The sequence below is a fragment of the Thamnophis elegans genome, chromosome 4 (assembly GCF_009769535.1).
Source record: "Thamnophis elegans isolate rThaEle1 chromosome 4, rThaEle1.pri, whole genome shotgun sequence".
In the NCBI taxonomy this organism is placed as follows: Eukaryota; Metazoa; Chordata; class Lepidosauria; order Squamata; family Colubridae; genus Thamnophis; species Thamnophis elegans.
The window spans coordinates 93,512,633-93,539,069 of NC_045544.1; the positions used below are offsets into that span (position 1 = coordinate 93,512,633).

The 26,437-nt window shown below is 38.6% G+C and overlaps 1 protein-coding gene across 1 annotated transcript in view; it reads left to right on the plus strand.

Moving 5' to 3' along the window:
* The window catches only part of PKDCC (protein kinase domain containing, cytoplasmic), a 48,152-nt gene extending 23,028 nt beyond the window's left edge, over positions 1 to 25,124 (plus strand). Inside the window, 11 exon segments of the mRNA XM_032215813.1 lie at positions 1,741 to 1,795; positions 1,798 to 1,862; positions 4,822 to 4,885; positions 4,888 to 5,092; positions 6,394 to 6,473; positions 7,310 to 7,338; positions 7,341 to 7,404; positions 19,410 to 19,445; positions 19,448 to 19,474; positions 19,477 to 19,581; positions 22,683 to 25,124. Coding sequence (XP_032071704.1) covers positions 1,741 to 1,795; positions 1,798 to 1,862; positions 4,822 to 4,885; positions 4,888 to 5,092; positions 6,394 to 6,473; positions 7,310 to 7,338; positions 7,341 to 7,404; positions 19,410 to 19,445; positions 19,448 to 19,474; positions 19,477 to 19,581; positions 22,683 to 22,768 — 816 coding nt within the window. The 3' untranslated portion in view covers positions 22,769 to 25,124.
* Positions 25,125 to 26,437: the final 1,313 nt, after the last annotated feature.

Here is a 26,437-nt window from a genome sequence, read left to right on the forward strand (position 1 = left end):
AGTTAGTGGAAAGTTGCCCAGAGCACTGTTAAAACTGGTAGCTGAATTATATATTTTTGATGTTACAAAGGAGGAACACTGTTCAATCCATGGAGACCAGCATTTAATCAATCTGATCTCAATTAAATTCAAATGTGGATTCTGCTGGCAGGAGCACTTTTTGGAATGTGACTCTGGTTCCTTCTAAATGTCTAAAGGATCGCATAGCTCTGTCAAAGTTCTGCATCTTAAGGAAGAAATCTGATGTTGGATTTTGTCAAACTTCCTTTAAAATCATAGTATTTGCTGTTGTACAGCTTGGAAATTCCTGTACTCATTTGTTCTTTGTCTTGGCTTTTCCCACAATAGTAATAATTACAGGCAGATGACAACACAATCCTCAATAGAATTCTCACTTCTCACATTTACTTGACATCCCCATCATCTTCGATCTTATTTCTGCCCTTCAACTGAATAACCACCTGACATTTTTCATTTCTCTGTTTCAGAAATCAAACTATATAGACTGAAAGTACAAACTATATAATCTGAAAGTACCTGTTTCATGCCAAATTATCTACAGGTACTCCTTGATGTACGACCACAATTAAGACCATAATTTCCATTGTTAGGCAAGGCAGTTGTTAAGTGAGCCGCACCTGATTTGCAATCTTTTTTGCCAATGGTTTTTAAGCAAATCACTGCAGCTGTTAATGAATCGTGTGGCTATTAAGCAAAGCTGACTCCTCCCCCCATTGATTTTGCCTTGCCAGAACCCAGCTGGGAAAGTTGTAAATGTTGATCACAACCATTGTAAATACATGCTAATTGCTAAGCACCCAAAATTTGATCACATAGGGTATGCTATGACAGTTCTAAGTGTAAGGACTGGTTGTTAGTCACTATCTTTTCAGTGCCATTGTAATTTCAAACAGTTGTTAAACAAGTCAAGGACTACCAGTCAGAGGTGGTATTCTACCAATTTGGACCGGTTCCCTGAACTGGTAGCGTAAATTGTGGGTGGCCATGCCCCCCCCGCCCCAACTCGATGTCATCCCATTTAGGCCCTTTTTTCAGTTTTTATAATTTAAATAATAATTTAATAAATAATAATAATAATATAATAATAATAAATAATTTCCAGCTTAAGGGGACTTCTATCCAGGAATTCTGTGGCTCTTGTAGTTCTGTTTTGCAAAAAATTCAGTTGATTCTCAAGGAAAGCTAACAAAGCGAAAGCATAGAGTATAAAAACTTAAAGCTTAATTAAAATTGATACTAAAATCAATTAATTATAATGGAAAGCCTGGCAAAAGACAGCGTTTTTACAAATTTTTCTAAACAGAGAGAAAAGGAGCTACATATACAGAAATGGTGAAATTGTAGGCTTGTCTGTAAAACTGTGTGTGTCTCTGTGTGTGGAACCTGCAAAAAAGAAGAGCAAATTACTTCTGTGCTGCTGCCAAGAAAAATCTGGAGACATGACCATATAGTTACCCAGGAGGTGAATTCAATTTGACGGAACCTTTACTTTTTATTACCTGCTTATCTATCTTGGTGAACAGTCTCCTGCATAGAAGCATTTTATTTTGTAGGCTAACTCTTGTTCTGTTTCTAAATATGCCAATTCTCTCTGCACAGTAAGGTTTTTGTCCAGGTTTCAACCGTATCACTGTGTGAGGTCAGTAGATAATGGGATGATGGAGAACTCCATACAATAAATGGGTTTATAAATCACATTTCCTATGTCTGCCTTTGCAGCTTCATGGATATTGTTACCAAGACAGCAATGACATCTCAGACACCTTGACTGCTATCACGAACTAGGTTCACCATTGGAGATGATACAGCTTTTGCAGACTTCATGGGAGGACAGGTTTCACGTAAGTACAATTACAAAGGTCTAATGGCTCTGTTTTGATATGCACAAAATGAATATAGGTAGTCCTTGCTTGGAGACTACGCAGCCAGCTACCTTTCAGAGTTATGATGGTATTGAATGAAGAGACTTATGATCGATCCTTGTAAAGGTAGACCTCAACTTACAACCACACTGAGCCCAAAATTTCTGTTGCTTAGTGAGACAGTTATTAAGTGAGTTTTGATCCATTTTATGACCTTACTTGCCACAGACGTTAGGCGAATCACTGGCAGTTGACGTTAGTAACGTGGTTGTTAAGTGAATCTTATTTCCCATTGACTTTGCTTCTCAGAAGGTCACAAAATGTGATCATATGACACTGTGACATTGCAACCATCATGTATATGAGTCAGTTGTAGGTGTCTGAATTTTGACCACATATCATGAGGATTCTGAAATGGTTATAAATGTGAAAAACAGTCATAACTCCATTTTTAGTGCCATTATAACATTGAATGGTCACAAATGAACCGTTGTAAGTCGACAAGTACCTGTAATTGTGCAGTTGCACTGACCCCATGGTCACCTGATCATAATTTACATTTTTATCAACCGGCACACTTCTGTAATAGTTGTGGCGTTCTGCAGTCACGTGATTCCATTTGCAATCTTCACAAGCAAAAGAGGGGAAGCAAGCAGGAATTATGAAGTTGCAACTAGGTGATGTTGAGCTGAGCAACTGCATGCTATTCACTTAATGATTGCAACTGCTGTAACTGCTATTGTGAGTTGGCACACTCATATGATTTACACACACACACACACACACACACACACACACACACACACTTTACAGCCATGGCACTTAGTGACAGAATTGCTGATCCCAATTACAGCCATTCACTAAAGGCTCAAATTTTCAACTTTCAATTTCCAAACATTAGGGGTGCTCAAATGTTGTGACACGACTTGGCAATTGTAAATATATTTCAGTTACTTTAATATAATGTAGATGTGCCTCGTAAGCAGCTACATAAATATCATAACTTTTAAACATTGTATTTGTTTCATTATGTGAAGATATCAGTTCTGCTACCTGGCACTTTTCAGCTGTATCGGGACTGGAGCTCTCTGCATAAATACCATTTTGGTTAGGAATACTGGAGTTGAATCCCTAAAAACTATTAGGACAGACTCAGAGACTGATAAAAAAAACTAAAACAAAATGAAGAGGGGATCCCTGGGGAAAATATTATTACAATGGTACCTCGATACTCATCTTTAATTGGTTCTGGGAGATGATGAGTACCAAAAATGATGACTACCAAACAGTTTTTTCTCATAAGGCATAATGTAGTGAGCCACAAAGCAGCTGACACCAACAGATTCTAGCTTGTGTGTTGAGTAGTAAACAAACAATGACTATTGGGATAAAATTTTCACGTCAAAATTTGTTGATGAACTCGATGAGTTCCAAAGCAGTTGAGTACCAAGGCATCATTGTACTAATTCCAAGTTACTGTAAGGTAAGTGGGAAGTGACAAAACTTGTAGACTATGCCAGGGTACTGACACCATGATTATTTGCAGTGGGAGAAAGAGGAAAATGATGACATGTGTGATAATGTCATACAAATAATTTACAGGTTACATATCTGAATAAGTATGGCATTTGCATGATGATATCATTAATTACTGACCAAGACTTCAAAGCTGTTTCAGGTGTCATGGGCTGGCATTGGGTCTCATTGAATGTATAGGTAGTCCTCAACTTACAACAGTTTGTTTCCAACGGCACATTAAGAAGTGACCTATGACTGTTTTCACACTTACAACCGTTGCAGCATCCCCATAGCCACATGACCAAAATTCAGACGCTTGGCAACTGGTTCATATTTATGATGGCAGTGTCTCAGAGTCATATGATCATCTTTTGTGATCTTCCAACAAGCAACATCAATGGGGAAATAAGATTAACTTAACAACCACGTTACTAACTTATCAACTACAGTGATTCACTTAACAAGAGCCAAGGTGGTGCAGTGGTTAAATGCAGCACTGCAGGCTACTGCTAGATCAGCAGGTCAGCGGTTCAAATCTCACCGGCTCAGGGTTGACTCAGCCTTCCATCCTTCCGAGGTGGGTAAAATGAGGACCCAGATTGTTGGGGGCAATATGCTGACTCTCTGTAAACCGCTTAGAGAGGCCTGAAAGGCCTATGAAGCGGTATATAAGTCTACTGCTATTGCTATTGCTAAATGTGGCAAGTATCATAAAATGGGACAAAACTCACTTAACAACTCTGTATGCCACATTGTTTCCCAAATAGACTCTCATATGATGGAATTGTGTGGCTGCACCATGTGCCAGAGCTATCTGGAGGCAGTCTGGAGGTGGACTTTGAAACGTATCTTGCAAGATCATGCTGGAACATTGGGTGAAATTGGTTTCTAAGAAATTTGTGCATCATGGGTGGATTTTAGCCGGCGTTACTGACAGTTTGCTCATGTGCACTGGATGTGTGCTGCATGCACATGCACATTTCAGTAAAAATTGTTCTGTGCATGTTCAGAATTCCAAAACAAGATGGTGGCGGTGACTATGGTGACTGGAGAACTGGTTCGGAGGCATGGCCAGCCTGGGTTACTGTCAGTTCTGCGGTCCCAGGCCAGCACACCATTACCTGTTCACTCGAACCAGGCCAAACCGGTAGGAACCCACCTCTGTTGTGCATGTGTGATGTTAACTTCATTTTCCACCCGGGACATCAGAGAGCCAGATTTGTATGCCAAGGACCAAGAAAAATTATTGAGCAAACTTTCCAGTTGCACACTTGGCATTCATAGTTGCTGAATCTGTTTCTAATAATGAAGAAAGCTGAAGGCTTATTGTCAATTTCCATGGTCTCTAACAATAACAGATATTATTAGGATTGTTCTGTTACAAAAGCCATGTGTGACAACTTGGCTTTTCTGATTTCAGATATGCTTCAGCTTAGTTCAGCTTCTGCATTACCTGGCCCATTCTCCTCTTGGCTCTGTAACTCTATGGATTTCCGACCTCGACAATTTGTGATTGTGGATGGAGAGCTCAAAGTGACAGATCTGGATGATGCCAGCAATGAGGAAACCTTCTGCACTAGCAACAGAGATTGTTTCATGGAATTTCCAGCAAGAAATTTCACTCTTCCTTGTTCTGTTGACGGCAAATGCCAAAGCATGAATGAGAAGAGGAATCTTTACAATGCATACAGGTACTGATCCAAATAGACACCAATAATTTAACAAATCAAATTATTGTTTACATATTGAAACCAGAAAATAGGCATTAAGGAAGAGTAGCCTTATGTTACAAGTTATTGTACTGTCCTGGAAGTCACACTGTCCTGGAATATGAGCAGTTATACTTCAGAGATTAAAATAGGCTGGGCAGTCATTTGTGAAAGATTTTGGTTACTAGATCCCACAAAGTTGATCCTGCATTGTGGAGAGGGTGAACTGGATGAGTACATCTCTTGATTATGGGGCAGGGCTAGTATTTTAAGATTAGTAATAGACAAGGAGCTGGTTGATCTGTGAACTCAGCTTGGTAATGGTGATGCACATGTATATAAGCTGAAAGAACAGCGAAATACGTACCGTATATTTTTTGATTTATAACCAAAGTTTCAATGGATCCAAAAAAAGATACTTACAATCTAGATTCAAAATTCTGACAGCTGGATGCTGTCAGGTGAACACATTTTTGGCACTTGGCAACTTTTATGGTTGTTTGTAGGATCCCATGATTTACACTTTTGTTTTAATGGAAACGAGTGTTTATTTCCAATTTCCAGCAAAAAGCATTCATTGTAGACAATGGGTTTGCTTAATGCCTGCCACAAAAATGTTGTACAATTGGATTGGTCACAGGTTGGGCATAACCTATATAAGAATTGGCATGACTTATGCTCTTCTCTGCACTTTTTCTAGAGTTGCAACAAGCTTTTATAATGTGGTGACCAAAACTGGTCACTATGTACTGACTGATGTGGCTGGAAAAATATCCTAAATGCAATCCTACATTGTATCATCAGGAGTGTGAAGATCAAGAAAAATTGTAATTTCTCTCTATTCTGTTTTGTTGAAGAAAAATAGAAAAGTTAATAAATTAATAGTAAAGAAAGAAGCCTGGGACTTGCAAGTTTCTGCCAGCTTCCCCACCAACTTTGGTTGTGGAACTCAGGGAAGTTACCTTACTCTAAATCATGAATTTGCTTAATGAAGATAAAAGTCACATTTTACAACTGTATCCTTACCAAGGGAAAGTTCAATCCTAATTGCCACCGAAAGTCACCAACTACCTGTACAGCACATGGTTTTATTTTTTGCAATTCCCAGAGATGTGATAATCATTGATTGTGTGCCATTTTAAGTTGCTGTCCACCCCTACTGATCTTATGGATAGATTTTCTTCATGAAGAATGTGCACATTACTGGAATTTATTATTCATTGGTGTTCCTCAACAGCGATTAACAAACTATTGCAAACCTAACACGGTTCATTGTTTTGTAGGTTTTTCTTTACATATCTCCTGCCTCACAGTGCCCCTTCATCCTTGAAGCCATTGCTCGATGCGATAGTCAATGCTACCGGTAAGAACATACAAGGAATATTTCTGTATCAGACAAAAAAAAAATCTGCATGATTCTGCACTCATCAGATGCCCCTGGCTTGCACTGTATGAAGAAATACTTCATTTCTTGAATCCTAGTCCTCAACTTACAACCACAATTGAGCCCAAAGTTTCTGTTGTTAAGTGAAACATTTGTTAAGCCATTTTACGACCTTTCTTGCTGCAGTTGTTCAATGAATCCCTTCCCCATTGACTTTGCTTGTGAGAAGGTTGAAAAAAGTGATCGCATGACCTTGGGACACAGCAATGGCCTTAAGTAAGAACCAGTTGCCAAACATCTGAATTTTGATCACATGATCATGGGGAATCTGCAAAGGTCGTAAGTGTGAAGTACGGTCATAAGTCACTTTTTCAGTGCCATTGTAACTTTGGTCCCTAATGATCTGTTGTAAGTCGAAGACTACCTGTTCAGTACTGAATTTCTTTGGAAGACCTCCAATTTCTTGATGATTAGGATGAAGATTTCTATTCTTTGCCACTCAGCTACCTTACCTATTCTGAATGGCATTTTTCAACCCCCTAATGATTCTATTCCTTTTTTCTTTCTTTTGCATTTTATACCAGACCATATAAAAATGATAGCTTTTGTTTCATTCTTTCTGGTTGAATTTCAAGGTGGAAATGTAAACATGAGAAATTAAAACCTCCATTGATGTCCCCACGCCTACTTCCCCTCATTCCCTCAATCAGTTAAAATGATAGGTTTGTGCCTTTCTTTCTACATTTCCTGGAGTTTCTGTAAGGGCAGAGTTATTTTCTTCTCTAAGTCATTTCCCCCCATTTTTCTTCTTATAGGAGAACTTCGCTGGGGAATAGATGAAACAGGCCATTCATCTTGAAAAGAGTTTTGTATATGTACAAGAGTGGCATGTATCTTAAGAACTCAACAGGCCACACAAATCAGGTAAAGTTCCAGCTTTTGAAATCGAAGAAATTTCTAGAATTTTAAAATACGATGTAAGAATCTGAAAACCATATTTAAACTGGTTTTCACAGAAAGTGGGAAGGGGAAATGGAAAGCTTCTTTAAAGTAGAACTTCATCTGTGGCACCAGAGGTGGATTGTTCCCAGTTCGGCCCGGTTCTGGCAAACTGGTAGTGGCTGCAGCGGGAAGCTCAGCCCACCCTCTTGGATGCTTCTGCGCATTCACAAAGCATTGTGTGTGTACGCGAGCATGTGCAAGAGCGAACTGGTAGCGCCGGAATTTACAACCCACCTGTGTGGCAACATAGTCAACAAACATGCATCTGCATGAAGCTCTTGTCAATCTGAGTCATCCCATAACTAAATGTTAAAAGATAAACCTTGCTATGTTACAGAAGGACTGGATTCTTAAGCTTTCATTGTGCTTTAGTTGTAAAACGTTTTATAGTGCCATAAATTATATTCCACTGTAGTGATACAGAAACAAAGCATATGTGTGTTTGTGGTACCAAAGGGGAGGTTTAATAGTTATGTATCTTAAATCACTGCATTATTAAAGTTGGTTTTCTGGAGACACTGTGCAGATACTGCATTCAAAATATCTCAGAGGGTTAGTGGGTACTGACTGCAAGGAACTAGGATAAATTATCAGCTGTAAATAGAACTTGTAAATAAATAATTATGCATGCTCACTTCCTTGAGTTACTTATGAACTAATAAAGCCAAGATAAAAATCAAATCAAATCCATTAACCAAGATTATTTTGAATCTACGGTAATTATACTTTGCAAAATTATTAAAAATAGTTTCCCATAAAACCCATGCTGCTAAGCAATGTTTCATTTGGGTCAATGTTCCTAAAATTCAATTTTGTGGAAAACTACTGAGCTCCAAATAAACAAAATGCTCTTGACATGTTTTCAAGATCTGAAAAAAGATTTTTGGGGTCTTTGAACCATTTCTTTCCATTGATAAGTTCTGCATAAACCAATTATTTGTTTAGTGCTCCAGTTCTGAAGTAGTTTAAAAAACACCAAACCAGGTCACCTTATTAGCTATATTTTTGGCTGAAAATGTAATGCTTGTGAAGAAGTAGGATAGATTTGTTATTTTTTCATTCTTATTTTCATTCTGCCCTACATCAATTAGAGTGTGCATGAAAAACCATATGATTTTTTCCAAATATATGCATTTTTAATATTCCCTTTTCATTATGTACTATAGCACATTTATAAGATTTTCCCCTAATATGATCTGTTTTCCTGTTATTTTATTCAATATTCACATTTCAGTATTCACTTTTTCTCCAATATATACATACATACATACATACATACATACATACATACATACATACATACGTGTGTGTGTGTATAGATATATATGTGTCTGTATATAGTGTGTATATGTGTATATGTGTATATGTGTATATGTGTATATGTGTATATGTGTATATGTGTATATGTGTATATGTGTATATGTGTATATGTATATGTATTAGGTTAGGTATAGGTATAGAGATAGATAGATAGATAGATAGATAGATAGATAGATAGATAGATAGATAGATAGATAGATAGATCGATCACTGGAATAGAATTAGACATAGGTTTGTCAAGACTAATTTGCCCCATTAATTTCAGATGGTCTACTCTAATCATGATTTTATCTGCATCTAACCTTGGCTTCACAAGTCATAGGCATATTTTACCATACTAAGATTTTTAATTCTAAAAATGAATTAATTTCCCTTAATCCTCAAGATTTGAACATGAAAGGATGAGTAAAATAATGTAAAATAGCATATGGTATAAATTAAGCAAAATAAATAATTGTAAAATTGGCCACTGGTTCTATTGTAAACATATTAGTGGTTAAGTTCATGTATATAAAGTGGAAACTTTTTTTAAAAAAAGTGGCCAGTTGTTATTCTGTTACATATAAAGGAAATTAATACTGATACTATGTTATTCTACAAATAAGTTAAATCGTTTTCATCTCTCTCTCTCTTTTTTGGAAATCTGACAGAAACTTTAATTTTGTCATCCAACAAACAAAAGGGAAGAAAATACATAGAAGTTTGATATACTGTAGGCAACAACCTGGGAAAAAAAAGACTGGGCAGATTTCCAACTTGTAGCTATTTTAAAACAACAGTCTGTTGCTGTGGTTGAAATAAATGGTCATTAGGACTGATTAAAGTCAGATTGAGAGTGATTCGAACAAGTTAAAAAGAGGAAACCGCTGCCCATTTTACCTAATTTATATTACATTGTAGTCCAAGAATTTGACTGGTTAGAGTAAAATGGGCTTGCTTACTATTCAGATAATAAAGATAGTTTTTAGAAAGATTGTTTTCCGTTCTATACTCACTCTTTTAATAGTGTGCTTCTTAAATAGGGCATTCGTTCGTATGTTTACTTACTTCCAGTAGCCACAAAGGTTGAGTTAAAAATAGTTAAGCAGCAGAGAAAGCAGAGTTAACCAAAGACATTTTGCTGGCCAAGATGGCCAAGAATCCACCTTTTCTGTGCAAGCTGATAATTCAAACATCCAAAATAAAGTAGAATTTTATTCTGATTCTTGGGATGAGGCAGAGCTCTTGTAAAGACAACGAGTTATCTTAAGATAAGGTAAAGATTCCCCTCACACATATCTGCTAGTTGTGCTCATCTCCGTTTCAAAGCCGAAGAGCCATGCTGTCCAAAAGACATCTCTGTGGTCATGTGGCCAGCATGACTAAACACCGAAGGTGCACGGAACACTGTTACCTTCCCCCCAAAGGTGGTTGCTATTTTTTCTACTTGCATTTTTACATGCTTTGAACTGCTAGGTTGGCAGAAGCTGGTACAAGTAATGGGAGCTCACTCTATTATGCGATGCTAGGGATTCTAACCGCCAAACTGCTGACCTTTCTGATCACAAGCTCAGCGTCTTAGATACTGAGCCACTGCATCCCTAGGCTATCTTAGAAATAGCATTAAACTGCATGACCTAAATAACTCAGTTGCTCAATACATTTACTATTTTCAACACTTCAGTATCTGCTGTTTTTTTTAAAGATCACTTCCTTCTGCTTACTGCTAGGAAAATTTCAGAGATGAAGGATGTCAGGCTTCTCTTAGATGAAACCAGAAATGTAAACTGCACAGGCAATGATTCAGAGAAGCAGATCTTGTTAAGTAATTTATTGTGAAAATTAGAACTGTTAATAAGAATCACAGTGATTGCCAAGTATAAAATGCAAGCCCTATTTATAGTAAAACCAGGGCCAACCTTTGCTTCTTTTTCTCCCATTGGCATAGACCCTCATAGTTTTGAGTAGAAGGAATGATTAAAGCTTGCTCCTTGTTACTTAATAGACTAGTCTGATCTCAGGCTGTTTGTTTCTGACATTGCCAGAAGTATTTCTAACCAACAATTCTCTACAATTGCCTTTGGTTTCATTTATTAGCATTATGTGCCGATGCCTGGAAGCGTCAGGATCTGGATGGGGGTAAACAAACTCGTACTCAATCCGACAAGACTGAGTGGCTGTGGATGTTGCCCCCGAAGGATAGCCTACACAGTCCATCCTTGATCCTGGGGGGTGAAAACTTACACCCTCAGAGAGGGCCCACAATTTGGGGGTCCTCCTGATTCACAGCTGACACTGGAGCACCATTTGTCGCTGTGACCAGGGGGGCCTTTGCCCAGGTTCACCTGGTGCAATCAATTGCGGCCCTACTTGGATTGGGAGGCACTTCAAATGGTCACTCACGCCCTGGTCACCTCAAGTCTGGATTACTGCAATGTGCTCTACATGGGGCTACCCTTGAAAAGTGTTCGGAGACTGCAGCTAGTCCAGATGCAGCCGCACTAGCGATACTGGGTGTACCTAGGTACACCCACGTTACACCTATCCTCCGTGATCTGCACTGGCTACCTATTGGTCTTCGATGCAATTCAAGGGTGTTGGTTATTACCTTTAAAGCCCTACATGGCTTAGGGCCAGCATACCTGCGAGACCGCCTACTCCACATACCTCCCAGCGGCCGGTGAGATCCCACAGGGTGGGCCTCCTTCAGATGCCGTCAGCCAGACAATGTCGGCTGGTGGCTCCCTGGAGGAGAGCCTTCTCTGTGGCTGCTCTGACCCTTTGGAATGAGCTACCCCAGAGATCCGGACCTTATCCACTCTCATGGCCTTCAGAAAAGCTGTTAAAAACCTGGCTATTCCGGCAGGCCTGGGCTGTTGACCTCACTGTTGAGGTCCAGCCCCGATCAGAACAAATGTATGTGTGGTGATTTTAAATCTGTCTTTTTTATTTTTTCATTATTTCTTTTTTTCTCTTTTTGTAAGCCGCCCCAGAGTCCCTTGGGATTGAGCGGCCTATAAATCTTATTAATAATAAATTATAAATAAATTATAAGGCATGTGGTTTCGTGCCCTCTGATTGCTTTGGCAAACTGTAAAGTAAAGGTTCCCCTCGAACATATGGCTAGTCATTACCAACTCTAGGGGGTGGTACACAGCTCTGTTTAAAAGCCAAGACCCAGCGCTGTCTGAAGACATCTCGATGGTCATGTAGTTGGCATGACTAAAACGCCGAAGGTGCACAGAATGCTGTTACCTTCCCACCAAAGATGGTTCCTTATTTTCTATTTGCATTTTTACAATGCATTTTGAACTTCTAGGTTGGCAGAAGCTGGGACAAGTAATGGGAGCTCACTCCATTACTTACACTAGGGATTCGAACCACCAAACTGCTGATCTTTCGGATTGACAAGCTCAGCGTCTTAGCCACTGAGCCACATGTCCCTATCTGGAATCTGTATCTGCATGATAGCACTTAGATTTCATTAGCACAGGGGTGTCAAACATATGTGGTCACGGTGGTGTCACATAAGGTATCGGGACTTTTCCCCCTTTGCTAAACTAGGTGTGGGGATGGCCAGCGGCATGACACAACTGGTCCCTTGGCTGGGAGTTTGACAGCCCTGCACTAGCAGCTCAGAGTTCAACTGTTGGTTCCTGTATTCTCTGACCTTGGTCATTTTACTACAGACTTTTCATAATCAAGGTCATATTATCTAGTATAAAGATCCACACTCAGAAAACATCAAGATCACACCACTCAACACTCAACAATAAAATTTGAATGAACACCCTAGTTTGAAAGTCTAATATTACCAGGTTAGTATTGGTCTGCCATTTGTGAAAACTTGACCCATAGTCTTATAAAAAGAACTTCAAATACACACAGCTACATACAACATTGGAGAGAGAAGGAAAATACAAGCGATAGTTATAATCTTAGTGACATAAAGCAGTGGTCCCCAACCCCCGTCTGCGGACCGGTGCCGGTCCGCGAGTACCTGCACCGGGCCGCGCAGCGCCGGGGGCCATGATCACTGCAGCTGGGCGCCGTGGCTCTCCTGCTGCGCCAGCCGCTCCTCCTTCCAGCCACTCGCCCAGCGCGCAAAGCTCCCGGCAGCGGCGCCACATCTCCTCGAGGCGCCGGCGGCTCTCCTGGTTCTGTGCGCGCAGCTTGTGCAGGTCCTGTTGGCCCAGGCAGCCCCCTTCCAGCTCCTGCAGCGCCCGCAACTCGGCCTCGTATCGCTCCAGGCTCTGCGCGCAGCTCCAGCTCAGCACCAGCGCGTAGTTGGAGGCCAGCTGCCACTTCTCAGAGCGCCCGGCTTGCGCGCTTCTTGCAGCCCTTCGTGCTCGGCCCAGGAGCTGCTCCAGCAGCGCCTCCAGAGCGGCACAGTCGGCCCACAGCCCCTCCAGCTGCTGCTGCCGCCGGGCCAGCTCGGGCTCCAGGCGGCGGAGACGCAGCTCTCCAAGTTGCGCGCTCAGCCTCTCCAAGCTCTCCAACTCGTGTCGCAGCGCGTCTCGCTCCAGCTCGCCTTGAGGTGATCTCAAAAAATAAGCTAGGTTGGATATGACTGGGATAAGATTTCCAGATGTTGACTTGGCTCAAGTCCTTTTTCTTGCTGAATGAAAACTCCTGCATCATGGTTGTATGTAGGATGTATTTAGAAAAAATTCAAGATGGAACCATCTTGGTTTTTATGTGATGCAAATAAAAGAATAAATAGGCTTTTAATTTCATAGTCATGGCTATTACCTTGACATTTTCGATGTCACTCTGACACCCCTGTCCCAGATAATTTGGCGTGTGTAATTTGGGACGGCGTGTGAACAGAGACATTTTGGACATGTTTCAGACATTAGCGGGGATTTTAGGAGAGACAGCCTGAGCGTTCATTCTCCCAGTTGGTGCACGATCACCTGTCTTTGCTTTTAGAAGAGTTTGAGCGCTACTTCCCAACCACAAAAGACCCACGAACTGGTAAGGAATGGATCCGCGACCCATTTGTCAACAAACCAGACGAATGTAGCATGTCTGTACAAGAAGAAGATCAACTGCTGGAGGATTGCAAATGACGGCGGCCTTAAAACTGCATTTGAGACAACAACTCTGCCGGTGTTCTGGATTAAAGTCATGGCGGAATATCCTGAGATTGCCACTACAGCTCTTAAGTCCCTTTTGCCTTTTCCAACATCCTATCTGTGTGAAGCGGGGTTTTCTGCAGTGACAGCAACCAAAACAAAACAACGAAATAAACTGGACATAAGCAAGACACTTCGGGTGTCATTGTCTCCTATTACCCCCAGATGGAACCGTCTCGTTGCAGAAAAACAAGCTCAGGGTTCTCATTGATTCACTAGATTCTAGTAACTAGAGCGCTTAGTTAAAGTTTAAACTGGTTAAAATGTTAAAAGCACTTTATATTTATGTAATTGTATTTTATTTTGTAAGGCATGTTTAAATACATAAAATAAAAGTTGTTTAATCAAAAACAATCTGATATATAAACAATCAATGTGTCGTCGCGAACAACGCCCCCCCACCCCTGCGCGCGCTCAGCGGGCCACGGTAAAAATTATCACAGGCTGACTGGTCCGCGGCGATAAAAAGGTTGGGGACCAAACAAAACTCTTAACTCATAAAACCACTTATGCCAAATTCTAGGGGCCATATGAAACAATGCATGCTTTAAATGCTTAGGGCATTTTTCTTTTCTTTTTCATGATACTAAGCAAAATATGAGCAGGAAAATCTGTGAAGAAAGGGCTTCTTTTATTAGCTGGTGGGCCAAATTGAGGCTTAATGCATTGAGTTTGGAACTTCTTCCCATTAACTCTTTTAATTCTATGCATATATTAATCACATGCTTCAGATAAATTCTTCTGTGCATTTATAGTATAAATAAAGATATCTTCTATGGAGCAATAGAGGTACTCCTGCCATAGACTTATAGTGATACTTATGGGTTTATAATAAACCTCTGGCTTCAAATGGGCTAATTTTAAGGAACTCTTTTAGCCGGCAGCTCCTCTATTTTTTAATAATCTTGCATCAATCTCTACTGTCTGTGTCAAGGCTGCTAGCATGTGCTGATGGGTTTATGTACCTCCTGGGTTTTCTCTTCCAGTCTGTGTAGCACAGGCACCTTATGTTCCTGCCATTGGTTGGTTGCTTCTCTGTTCAGCCTTTCAGTTGTGTTGTAGCCAGTCAAACCATAGCAACACTGAGCAGAGCACAATAACACTGTGTTGCTTTCCTTCATTGAGTGTCCTGCCAATCGTCAGCCAGTGGGTCCATTTGACAGAATGCTGGACTTTAACCTGAGTTCAGATCTCAGCTCAGCCATGACTCAGTGGGTGGCCTTGAACATATAATTATAGTAATGTAAAAACCAGGCTGGAAGTCTGGGGTAAGAAAAGGGCCTGGCTTACCCAGCTGTTGTAAGATATCGGTCATACATACAGGGGTTGATGACATTGCAGATTGTTATACTTGGAGATATTTCATTAGGGAAGGCTGAATTAAGTATACCCAATCCCATTATCATTATATTGTGGTCTCGGGATTTATTATTCAATGGGTTTTGTTTAGAGAAAATAGATTTTAATAATTTTTTAGCTTTGTTCAAATAGAATGAATACACACAGACATTATTAAAGAAATCACAGCATGTTTCAGATTGCTTCCATTTCATTCATTCATTCATTCATTCATTCATTCATTCATTCATTCATTCATTCATTCACACACACACAGACACACACACACACACAGTTTGTTTGTTTGTTTAGTATTATGTATGTATGTAGTGTATGTATATAAACAACAACATAGTATTAGCTGACTTTTGGGCTTACATGCTTACAGGTGAATGGTCACCCACAAGAGGCAATATTTTAATGTTGTGTTTTGGGTAAAATTGCTAAATGGGAAAATCAATTTGATTAATGATAAGCAATGGTGAGAATAAAATGCTACCCTGCCTAAAACTATCTTCGGTGAGTTGCTGTGGCTAAACTTATATATTGTTGTGGTTGCCTGATGAAAGCCCTTTAAGGACTATTAATTATGTCTCCCATAATCCCCTGGCCAACATGGTCAATAATAAGGGAAGATGGGTATTGCAATTGAGTGGCACATGTGCCAAAGGCGCTTTTTTTCAAGAGGCTACTGGACTTCTGGTTTTCTTTGAAGACATTTGCTTCTCATTCAAGAAGCTTCTTCAGCTGCCTCTTGAAAAAAGCACCTTTAGAACAACCATGACCTGGATGACTGAGAATCTCCATAGATACTGAGTTGCATATGATGACTCATATTATTCATCCCTCCTGAGGTAAATATATTTTAAGACTGCACACTTATATCAGCTTGGTTAAGTTACAGTAATTGTCTTCTTTCAGAAAGAAATACTTTCTCTGCAGCCATTTAGTTTGAGAATTTCAAAGAGCTGCTAAAAAGTCAGTATTTTTTTTAGTTCACTTCTAATTGCATGCATGTTTGATGTTGGAGTTTAAACATCTCCTCCCTTTGTAGTGTTTCTGAATCTCCAGTTAACTTTATTAAAATGTCTAATCCTGTTTAATGAGATTATAGTTCTGAAGTTTTTTGAATTTGCAATAAAATGGGTTTTGTTAGGACCAAATTGCAGTTTAGCAAAGTTTATATAAATACAATAAATCTTTTCAATCTTTACTTTGCGTTGGTTAAGTAGAGCATAACGGGCAGATCCCCCACAGAGCTATTTAAGAAGTCCTGCCCAGACTGAACCTAATCTGTGCTAAATTCAGTTGCAAACTCTTGGCCCTTTCCAGCTGCCCTCTGAACCTCTTGCCGTACAGTGTGAATTTATTTTCTTCGCACACAGTTTGAGCTGCCATCTCCTCTCAGCTGAGGAATGTTAGCTTCCATCAGATCCATAAACAAGAATCTTCCAAGTTTGGAATCTTGTGATTCTGCTACATGCTCAATTACCATGACTATATCCACTATTGAAACTCATGTGGAAAAATCTCTCTCTCTCTCTCTCTCTCTCTCCCTCCCTCCCTCCTTTCTTCACACACACATAAACCTTCTTTCTTCCTCTTCCTCTTCTTCCTCTTCCTCCTCCTCCTCCTCCTCCTCCTCCTCCTCCTCCTCTTCTCTTCTTCTTCTTCTTCTTCATTATCATCATCATCATCCTTTTCTTCTTTCCTTCTTCATGAAATGATATTTGGTTTTGGGTAGTAGAATACATACTGTTCGGATATTTAATTCATAGCATATCCTCTCATTTGAAATCTGAAAAGCTGTTGCCAGTCATCATAAAACTGATCTAGAATATATATTTTATAAGCCTATTTATTTAATATATAGAATATACATACATACATACATACGTAGGTACGTAGGTACGTAGGTACGTAGGTACGTATGTACGTAGGTACGTACGTATGTACATACATACATACATACATACATACATACATACATACATACATACATACAGAGTGTGTGTCTTTACTCTTTGAGAACAGGCATCAGAATTTCATTTTTTAAATGTGTGCCATTGTGTTCACAGAAAAAAAAGTGACAATAAAGGTTATCTCATCTCATTACACCTCATCTTAATGGCAGTGTAAAATAAATCATATAAAACCAACATAAAAACAGAATAATTAGTATAATTATTAAGATAATAATTAAAATAAACATGTAATAAATGACAATAATTAAGCAATAAAAGGGTCTTTGGACATTAGCAATACTTGCTGCTCTTGTTATTCCTGATGACATTCTTTCTGTTTAGAAAGTCGCTGACATTTATTTCACTCAGTGCAGGGCACTGAATAGAAAATGAATTCTATGTGCTATCCTCTCCCCATAGGCTGTTGTATTTGTAGAAGAAAAGAGAATAATTGTTGCAATGGGAGTGAATCCAAAATCTATGCCATGCTGAAAATTTGCCAAAAAAGCTAATGGAACAGTTGGTCTAGTTAGATGTCTAGGGTTTTCCATTCAACTTTACAAGTTCTCATATTCAATAACTTTCTATCTCAAGGCTCAGTTAGTTGTCTTTCTAAACAGTTGTATATATATATTGTGGGCTTGTGTTACTATTTACTAAATATGTTATGACAAGTATTTATGCTAGTCCAGAGACCAGAGACCAGCAGCAGAATTCACTTACCTTTCCTACCAGTTCGCAAATGTGAGTGCATGCGCCATGTCTGCACATGCACACCGCCTTCTGCACATGCATAGTGCTCATGCATGATGTTGGATGGGTGGGCAGAGTCTCCTGCAGTCGCCACTGGTTCACCCGAACCAGAGAGAACCGGCTGAATACCACCTCTGCCAGAGACCTTTGGAGACCTGTGGTTTCCTGGGCTGTAAGCATCTGCCTGATGGGTGGTATTCCATATCCATGCAAGCTGCCAAGAACAGAAAGATTATTTGTGTGAATCTTTCACATGAGCAAAGCATGTTAGTAATGCTACAAGTTTTATCTAGGCCACTAAATTCACTTTGTGGAGATTTCCCACTATTCTATTCTTAAAAAAGGGAATGGGGACAGGGTCCAGGTTGAGCTCTTGCAAATCAAAACAGATTAACTATGGACTTCACATTTGCAAAACAGAATAAATCCAAAAACAATATATATATAGTGTACTTCTAATTGTACTTATTTGGACATTCTAGATTTGGTGATTTGACATTTAGAAATTATGTGTTTTGGATTTCTTGCTGTTTTGCAAAATGTGAAGTCCATAGTTACATATATATTTATGTTTAACAAATTCTTGGGACGGTATTTGGGAGTCCTGTGGATAAATAGAGCTATACATGGTTAACTTAATTGGATGATGGCATTCATTAGGGGTATCCTCAGACAGCTGGAAAACAGCACTGAGTTGTGAGCAAAACACATGCGTAGAAGGGAGGCTAAATCAAAGTCAATCAAGAGTCCTGTGCAGACAAGATGTGCCTGAGCAAGAACCAACTATACTATTTTTACCTCATGTTTTTCTCTATGGAGCTCATCAGGTCACTGCCTTTGAACTAAACTGACAATGAAAAGTTGGCTTCATTAAGACTGTGTTTGTTCGTTATAAAATAGGTAAAACCAGCTATGCTCCCCTGATTTTGAACAGGGCTGGGAATGCTTATGAAGTCCTACTCTGTTCTTCCTCTTTGCCTGTGTGGGACTACATTCCACAGAATTCCTAGTCAGCATAATCGGTGATTGGGACTTCTGGAACTTAAAATCTTAACACACATGAGGCACCAGGTTGGGGCTGATTTAAGAATAACAGAGCTGAGGTCTTTGCTCATTGATGTGGATGATATTCATTCAGTCCGTCCACCAAGACCTCAGTGAAATCAAATACTTACTTTTCACAGGAAAGAGAAGTGGGGTAGAAGTAGAGGCACAGAGAGTTGCTCACAATTTTTTTCTATCAAAGTGTATATAACAAAATATTCTTTTTGGCAAATGTTTGGTGCAAGATTAAAAGCACATACAGAGGCAGTACATTAAAAAGGGAGAAGAATGTTGGAAACATTTTTTAAGACACCGTCAAAGCCCAATTTGCCAGAAACAATGCATTTTAAATGTGGATTTTCTTTGCTTTTTTCTAGATTATAAAAGAGTGCCTGAAGCTACAATAATCAATGAAATTACAGATGCTGGCCATCCTACCATCATAAGGGTGTCTCCTTTCTGTATTTGATGTAAATGAGGCTATAGAGGTATGCGAGAGTCATTCGCAATGCACAGCTTTCGTTTTCATCAACCAAACAACTTGGACAGGTAATAGTTGCCAATTTAAAAAGTTTTATAATCCTAAATTAGCAAAATGAGAATGTTTTTAAAAAAAGAAGATTGCACATTCAGGCATACACACAAGAAAATAATTAATTGTTCATGATATCACAATGATCACTGTGATTATTGTACCTAGTTTTTAATATTCCTTGGAGACATTTGTTTATCAAGTAAATAGTAATTCCAAAATAGTTCACCACTAGGTAAATTCTAAAAGGGATTCCTTGTGTCTAAAGCACATAGTATTGTCTGTATTAGGATCTACCACATTTCTCTGAAAATAAGACAGGTCTTATTTTCTTTGATCCTTGAAATAAGCACTTGGCCTTATTTTCAGGGTGGTTTATTATTTTTGAGGTGCAGGGGACAGTGAGCGTGGTCACCTTATGGCACCTATGTTGCAATATTTTTGGGGAGAGCTTATTTTCAGGGGAAGGCTTATTTTAGTGCATGTGCTCAAAAGTCTGATTGGGCTTATTATTCGGGGAGGTCTTATTTTCAAGAAGCAGGGTATGAATGGAAAATTGTGCTTTCCATCACATTGTTAGTTTGCAAAAGGAATCATTAACAGTATAATTCAAATTTATGAGGTGAATTATCTTGTTCTTGAGTTACGCCTATAATTCTCAGAATCCCAGCTAGGATGGCCAATAGTTTTAGTGCCTGCAATTCTGGGAAATATATTTTCAAAGCATCTAGAAGAATCCATGTTGAAACAGGATGCCTGAAGCTTTCAGGGCAACAGTATACAATAATAAGAGCAATAAAATTAATATCCAATATGAAATATAAATAGCAGAAAAAATTGAAACATTTTAAAAATGGAGAAATAGTGTGTATGTATGTATGTATGTATGTATGTATGTATGTATGTATGTATGTATACACACACACACATACACACAGAGAAAAGATTAGCTGAAAAACATAACTATAGAAGATATAAAAATATAAATATAAAAGCCAGTAAAACATTACTTGAGGGAAAAACAGAAGGAAAAAAAAAAGGATTTGCCTGGATTCAAAACCATGAAAGACTGGTTCAAAAATATTTTTATGGAGGGCATTTCATGGATAGGGACTGCTAATGAGGAGAATTATCTGCCAAATCATAATGCAGGATATTCAGAGAAATCTCAGGAGATCATTCAGCAGGTGGCTTTAATATATATATTTTAAAAATCTGTCTTGGGAGTATCCAGAGGACAAGTTCTTGATGATGATAGCACTTGAGAGAAGGGATTTAGAGAAGCCACTCTCCTTTGTGTTAAGACTAAGTCGGGGTCCATCGGCTACAATAGTGATCCTGGAAAATACATTCCAACGCCTTTTCTTATCAGTCTGATGAGTTCCAAGAGATTAGCGTGTGTGTGCTGGATGACTGTTTCCAGCTGGATGCAATGTAAGCAGGATCTTCCTTTGACAAGTAGAGCATCTGTTCTCATATCTCAGCACACCCCAGTTCCTAACAAATGCCACCTCACTCAAAGGGCACCTCAGATGAACTCTGGGAACTTGACACAGGTCACGTCTGCTGCTATCAGTCTTGGCTATTGAATTATATTATGAATGGTTTAATAATAACTTGAAATATGTTCTGGCCTATGAAACAATTTATAAGAAATTAACCCAACAGAACATTTAAATAATAATTAAATTATGTGAATGCAGACTCAAAAGTCATGCAAAATAATCTGGTGCATTTAGATAGCAGATTATCCCATTTGAACCTGAAAATTAGACTTTGTATTTTACTATTATTTTGGATGAACCCTCTTTGATTAGAACATTGTATGTCAATTTGTTTGGAGGGGGTAATACTTGAAAGATAAGGTGAAAAGAAATGGACACACACTTGGTAAATGTTCCCAATCTCTCCCCTATATATAGCTAAATAGATAGGTATGAACATAGCAAATTGTCCTCCCATGATTGGTCATAGCCAGAGGTGGTATTCAGCTGGTTCTCTCGTGTTCGGGGGAGCGAACCGGTAGTAGTGGCTGCAGGAGGCTCTGCCCACCTGCCCCGATGTAGTGCACTGTGCATGCACAGAAGGCAGTTGTCACATTTGTGAACTGGTAGGAAAGCTAAGTGAATCCCACCGCTGTCATATCACTAACTTTTGGGTTGCACCAGGAATGTTGACAGTATTGCTATAATCAGAACATATGCCATGCTCCTCCACTTATTACCGTGTAATGGATTATTCAACCAAGAACTCTTCAGTATATATGACAACATTGCTTATTTAGTAATATTATGCTTTTGTTGGACTAGTTCAAAATAATCAGGAGTTTAGTGGTATTTGTATATCAGGAATCCTGGAATGTGTAGTTCGCAGAGGTGTCAAACTCATCATGTCACATTGCCATCGCATGATATTTTGCAACATTTTTCCCATTCGCAGAGCTGCGGTGGGCATGGCCTGTGTGTGATGCATCTAACCCATGGCCAACCAGCTTGACACCCTTGTTATAGAGCAATCATGTGAATATGTATCATTTATTTATTTTATTGAATCCAAAGGCATCTGCAATAAACATGTCTCACACTTCTCTTATAGGATGAGCTATGGCTAGTCTTCATAGGAAGGCTATTGCTTTCTTAGAAGTAACCACTGAGAACTCTTGATGTACAGTTGGTCCTAACTTATATGTACTTGCAAAAGAAGAGGCTGTAGTTGGATAACTTTAGAGTTGGTTTTAGAAAAAAAAAATCTTTATACTTCAATAATAATAAAAATGATGATGATGATGATGATTGATGATGATACAGTGATACCCATTGTCATCAGGGCACTTGACACCATGTCCAAGAATTTTATAAGATACATCAACAAATTGCAGCTTCTTGCAATAACATCAGTGGAATTGCAAAAAAAACTGCTACGCGGAACATCAGATAGTTTAATAAGGTACTTGGTTGATACCTAGAATGCTGGCAGCAATCTGTATCAACCATTAACACCAGTCATTGTATTTGTGATACATTTTTGAATGTTCAGTTGACTTTCATGTTTAATGAATTAATAATAATAATAATAATAAGAATATAATAATATAATACATTATTTGTTATCTGACAAGGTCGTCAACTTGTCTACTTCAAGATGGGATCCACTTCTATTGTGCCTGACCATGACAAGATAACATATGTGAAAGTGACTGGATGAAGTTATGGGTCCTATAAGCTCAATTCTGGGCAGATTTACTCAGACTACATCTATGTGCCTTACTCCATAGTAAGTGCACCCAGGTTTGTTACCCTGGTTCATTGGTCATATGACAGCTATTGGGTTGGTTGTTTTTTTTTTTAATGAAAATGGCTTTTGTGTGAAAAGAAGCTGAGAATGGGGAGGAAACTGCACTCAAGCTCAAAACAGTCTAAGAAGAGACCTTTATTACCTGAAGGAATGTGCAATACAATGACATTTTAAAAAATGTGACTCTATATGAAGAAGCAGAATGAAATCCAAAATGTGACACACTGCATGGCTAGCCTTACAGTGTTAGAAAGCAGCAGCTTGCTTTCTGACTAGAATTGTAAACCCTCTGTACAATTTGATGAGGGTTGGCTGAAAATTCTTCCTTTCATAAGAAGCTCAGGATTACTTATTCCAATATTTTTGTGAGTAAGTATAATTAATGCAGCACTGTTAAATCTCTTGAAGATCAAACTGTCTGGAAGACAATCAGGACTTCTGTGATTGTATGAAAAATAGTGTGAACATCAGGGTGGTCCTTGAGTAAGGGATTTATTTGCTATCAGAATTGCCATCAATTTTTTACAATCTAGTAATTCTGTCAGTTTCATTAAACCAGCAAAATTTGTCTGGTGAAAAAAATATGCTCAATTGCACAGTTTGCAGTAGATATTATCTTAAAAGAAACATTGCTTCACTTTAATAAGGGAGAAATCAGAGGTGCGGTTCAGGTCCTTTAGCCTTCAAATATTATGACTGTATTCTCTCTTGAGGGTATCAAATATTACTTTAGCATATCACATGCTAATTCTGCAGCTCGTGGACTCAATTTGCTGAATGGCGTTCTGAATTTTATTTTTTACCCCAGTGTCCCCTGGTAGCACCACTGGAAATAATGCCACTTTTAAAATTGCACATGTCATCTGCAGTTTTAATCTGATTGTGTAAAAGTATGCACTGTGTATCTGCTGCTCAGTTACTTAAAAAAAGATTAATATGCTTTCAATCAGTCTAACTGGTTAATTGACTGAATTTGCAATTATAGTACCTATACAATTACCCTAGCCTATGCCTAGTTTAACAATAAGCTAGAAGTTGTCCCTTAGTGTGATGATATTGAAGTATGAGAAAACTATACACTGTAAGCCTATGAGTGTTAGTAAATGGGTAGGGTAATTGCTGTCTCCAGATCACACTCTAAACTGAACCATTACTTTTCCCATATGGGTGAATGTATCTCACACAGCTTCAGAATTAAAAGTTCATTATATATGTGGGCTAACCATAATCTCCTTAATAGGAGAAAGAGATTGAGGTATTATCATGTTACAGAAGCTTCTGAAAATTGTAGTCTGCTTATTTTATCCCAATGGACTTCATAGAAACCTCCAGCAATTAAGCCTATAAAGATCTATATAACTTCTCTTCATTTTTGTTTAAATTGATCCAAGGTTATAGGAATGAATTGTTCAAATTATGTCTATCTAAATGCTACTGCAAAATTTTGTTTCTATATATTCCGGTGTCCTATTTTATCTAAAATAGGGCACAGGAATAGACAAAAACAAAATTTGAACTGGCATTTAGATATGCATCATGACTTGATCAATGCATCCCTATAGTCTTGCATCAATATTTAGAGTTGATTATTATTAATATGACACAAACTCAAAAGTTTGAAATCTGACATTAAAATGCACACTTGATGGGCTGCACACATGCGGTGTTTAATGAACTGAAAAGTCTGGATTCTCATATTGATGCAATGGACTATCCAAATTTTGTCGAAGGGACACTACTGATGAATGATGTTCTCAGTTGCATTTGGTTCTAAAAAATTCATGGCATTGTTCCCAGAGGAGGCAATATAAACAAGGACATAACATCCTGAAACTAGATGTTTCAAAATACTAGTGAAAAAACTTTATTTGGGGGCTAGTCACTTTTGTTTATCCAAAAGCAGAGAGAAATGTATCCCCTGCCACATCAAAATGGCAGCTACCACTAATGAGAGATGCATTTTTTCCAGAGTATTAACAGCAAAAGATACATTTCTGCTGGTGATTGTTTTGAATTCTTAAGCTGTTGCTTACTAGCTTTAAAAATAAAATGTGTTTAACAACAGCAAATGAATCCAAGCCTTAATAATGGAAAATTTGTAACAGGCGAAATATATGGATGTAGATTATGCTTCAATGAAGCAGCAGGAAATGTTAAACGTGACAAATGTCATACTGTTACCTAGTTTGTACATCCAGGAAACTTTCTACTTTTGTTCTTAAATTGTTTATTTTTATATGAAAATAAAATGAAATGGATGAACTTCCTTCTGCTTTGGCTGTAACTTATTTATTTACTGATTAAATTTATATGCAACCCAACTCACTATCGAGTGACTCTGAGTGGCTTTTTGGTCAATACTGTGCTATCCTAAAGGGATGTTTCTAGAGATGTTTTGTCAAACCGAACAGGAGGGAGAACCTTGTGGCCTTCTATATGAGAGGCATTTGTTCAGCTGTGGATTGTTTAAAAGATAAAATGAATGTACAAAAGCCTGAAATGAGTTTCAATGACAAGAACTTTACCTGAATAAAATCTAGACATTTCTAGACATCAGGCCTTAGAAATTGGACTGTTTTGGGATTTTTAAAAAAACTTTCCCCAGTTTGTATATCTGCCTCTCTCTCTGATTGTGTTTACTTGATCACATCTCTGTGATCAAGCATGTTGTGACACAGCAGCTAGAGAGACAGCGACTCAAATACTCCTTTACTCACAAAATTCTAATAGATACTACAGGAATCAAACCTATAGGATTATTGTGAGGACAGGGTTGGAGGAAATTCAGTTAGGTAGTTTAAATTCTTGTTTAGAAAGTTATTCCAATATATTTTAAAAAAATGTCTGTACAGAACCCTATACATTTCTTTTCTTCTGGTCTCTTCATGTATTGTTTTCGCCTCTCCTTTCTGAGATGCAATATTCTTATATCCAAATAGATTGGATTTGATCACATAGATCACATACGTTTATGGTGCCTCACGGAATGGGACAACTTGCCCCAGCCAATTCGCCACAGCCATCTTACTGTGGCCAATTTGCCATGGCTATCTCTCTGCAATCAACTCGCCATGGCCATCTTGCCATGCCAATCCAGCTTAGCCATCTCACTGGGGCCATCTTGCCCCAGCCAACTATGAAACAACTAGCCATAGCCAACTCAGTGTGGGACAGTTCCATGTGGGATAACTCAATGTGACAAATATCATGTGCTATTGTTTCTTTGACATTATTTCCATTCACAAAAATGAAATCAGTAGAAGAAACAGTGTGGATAACATTTATCACATTCAGTTATCCCACAAGGATTGTCCCATGGCAAGTTGTTCCCACAGTGAATTATTTGATTTTAGTATAAAGCCTTCATAAGGTCACACTTTTAAAAAATAATTATAGTTCCTTATAGAATATGAATAGAAACCTATAGAATAGACTGCACAATAAAAGCAATAATACTATAATAACTTCGTTAAAGCCAGTTTTCAGCCCAAAGAACAAGTGTTCCTTGCATGACAACTCTTGTGCTGACATTTGCGGGTTAGCAATTTTTCTGTGCCACTGCTACCTCCTGACCTTGGT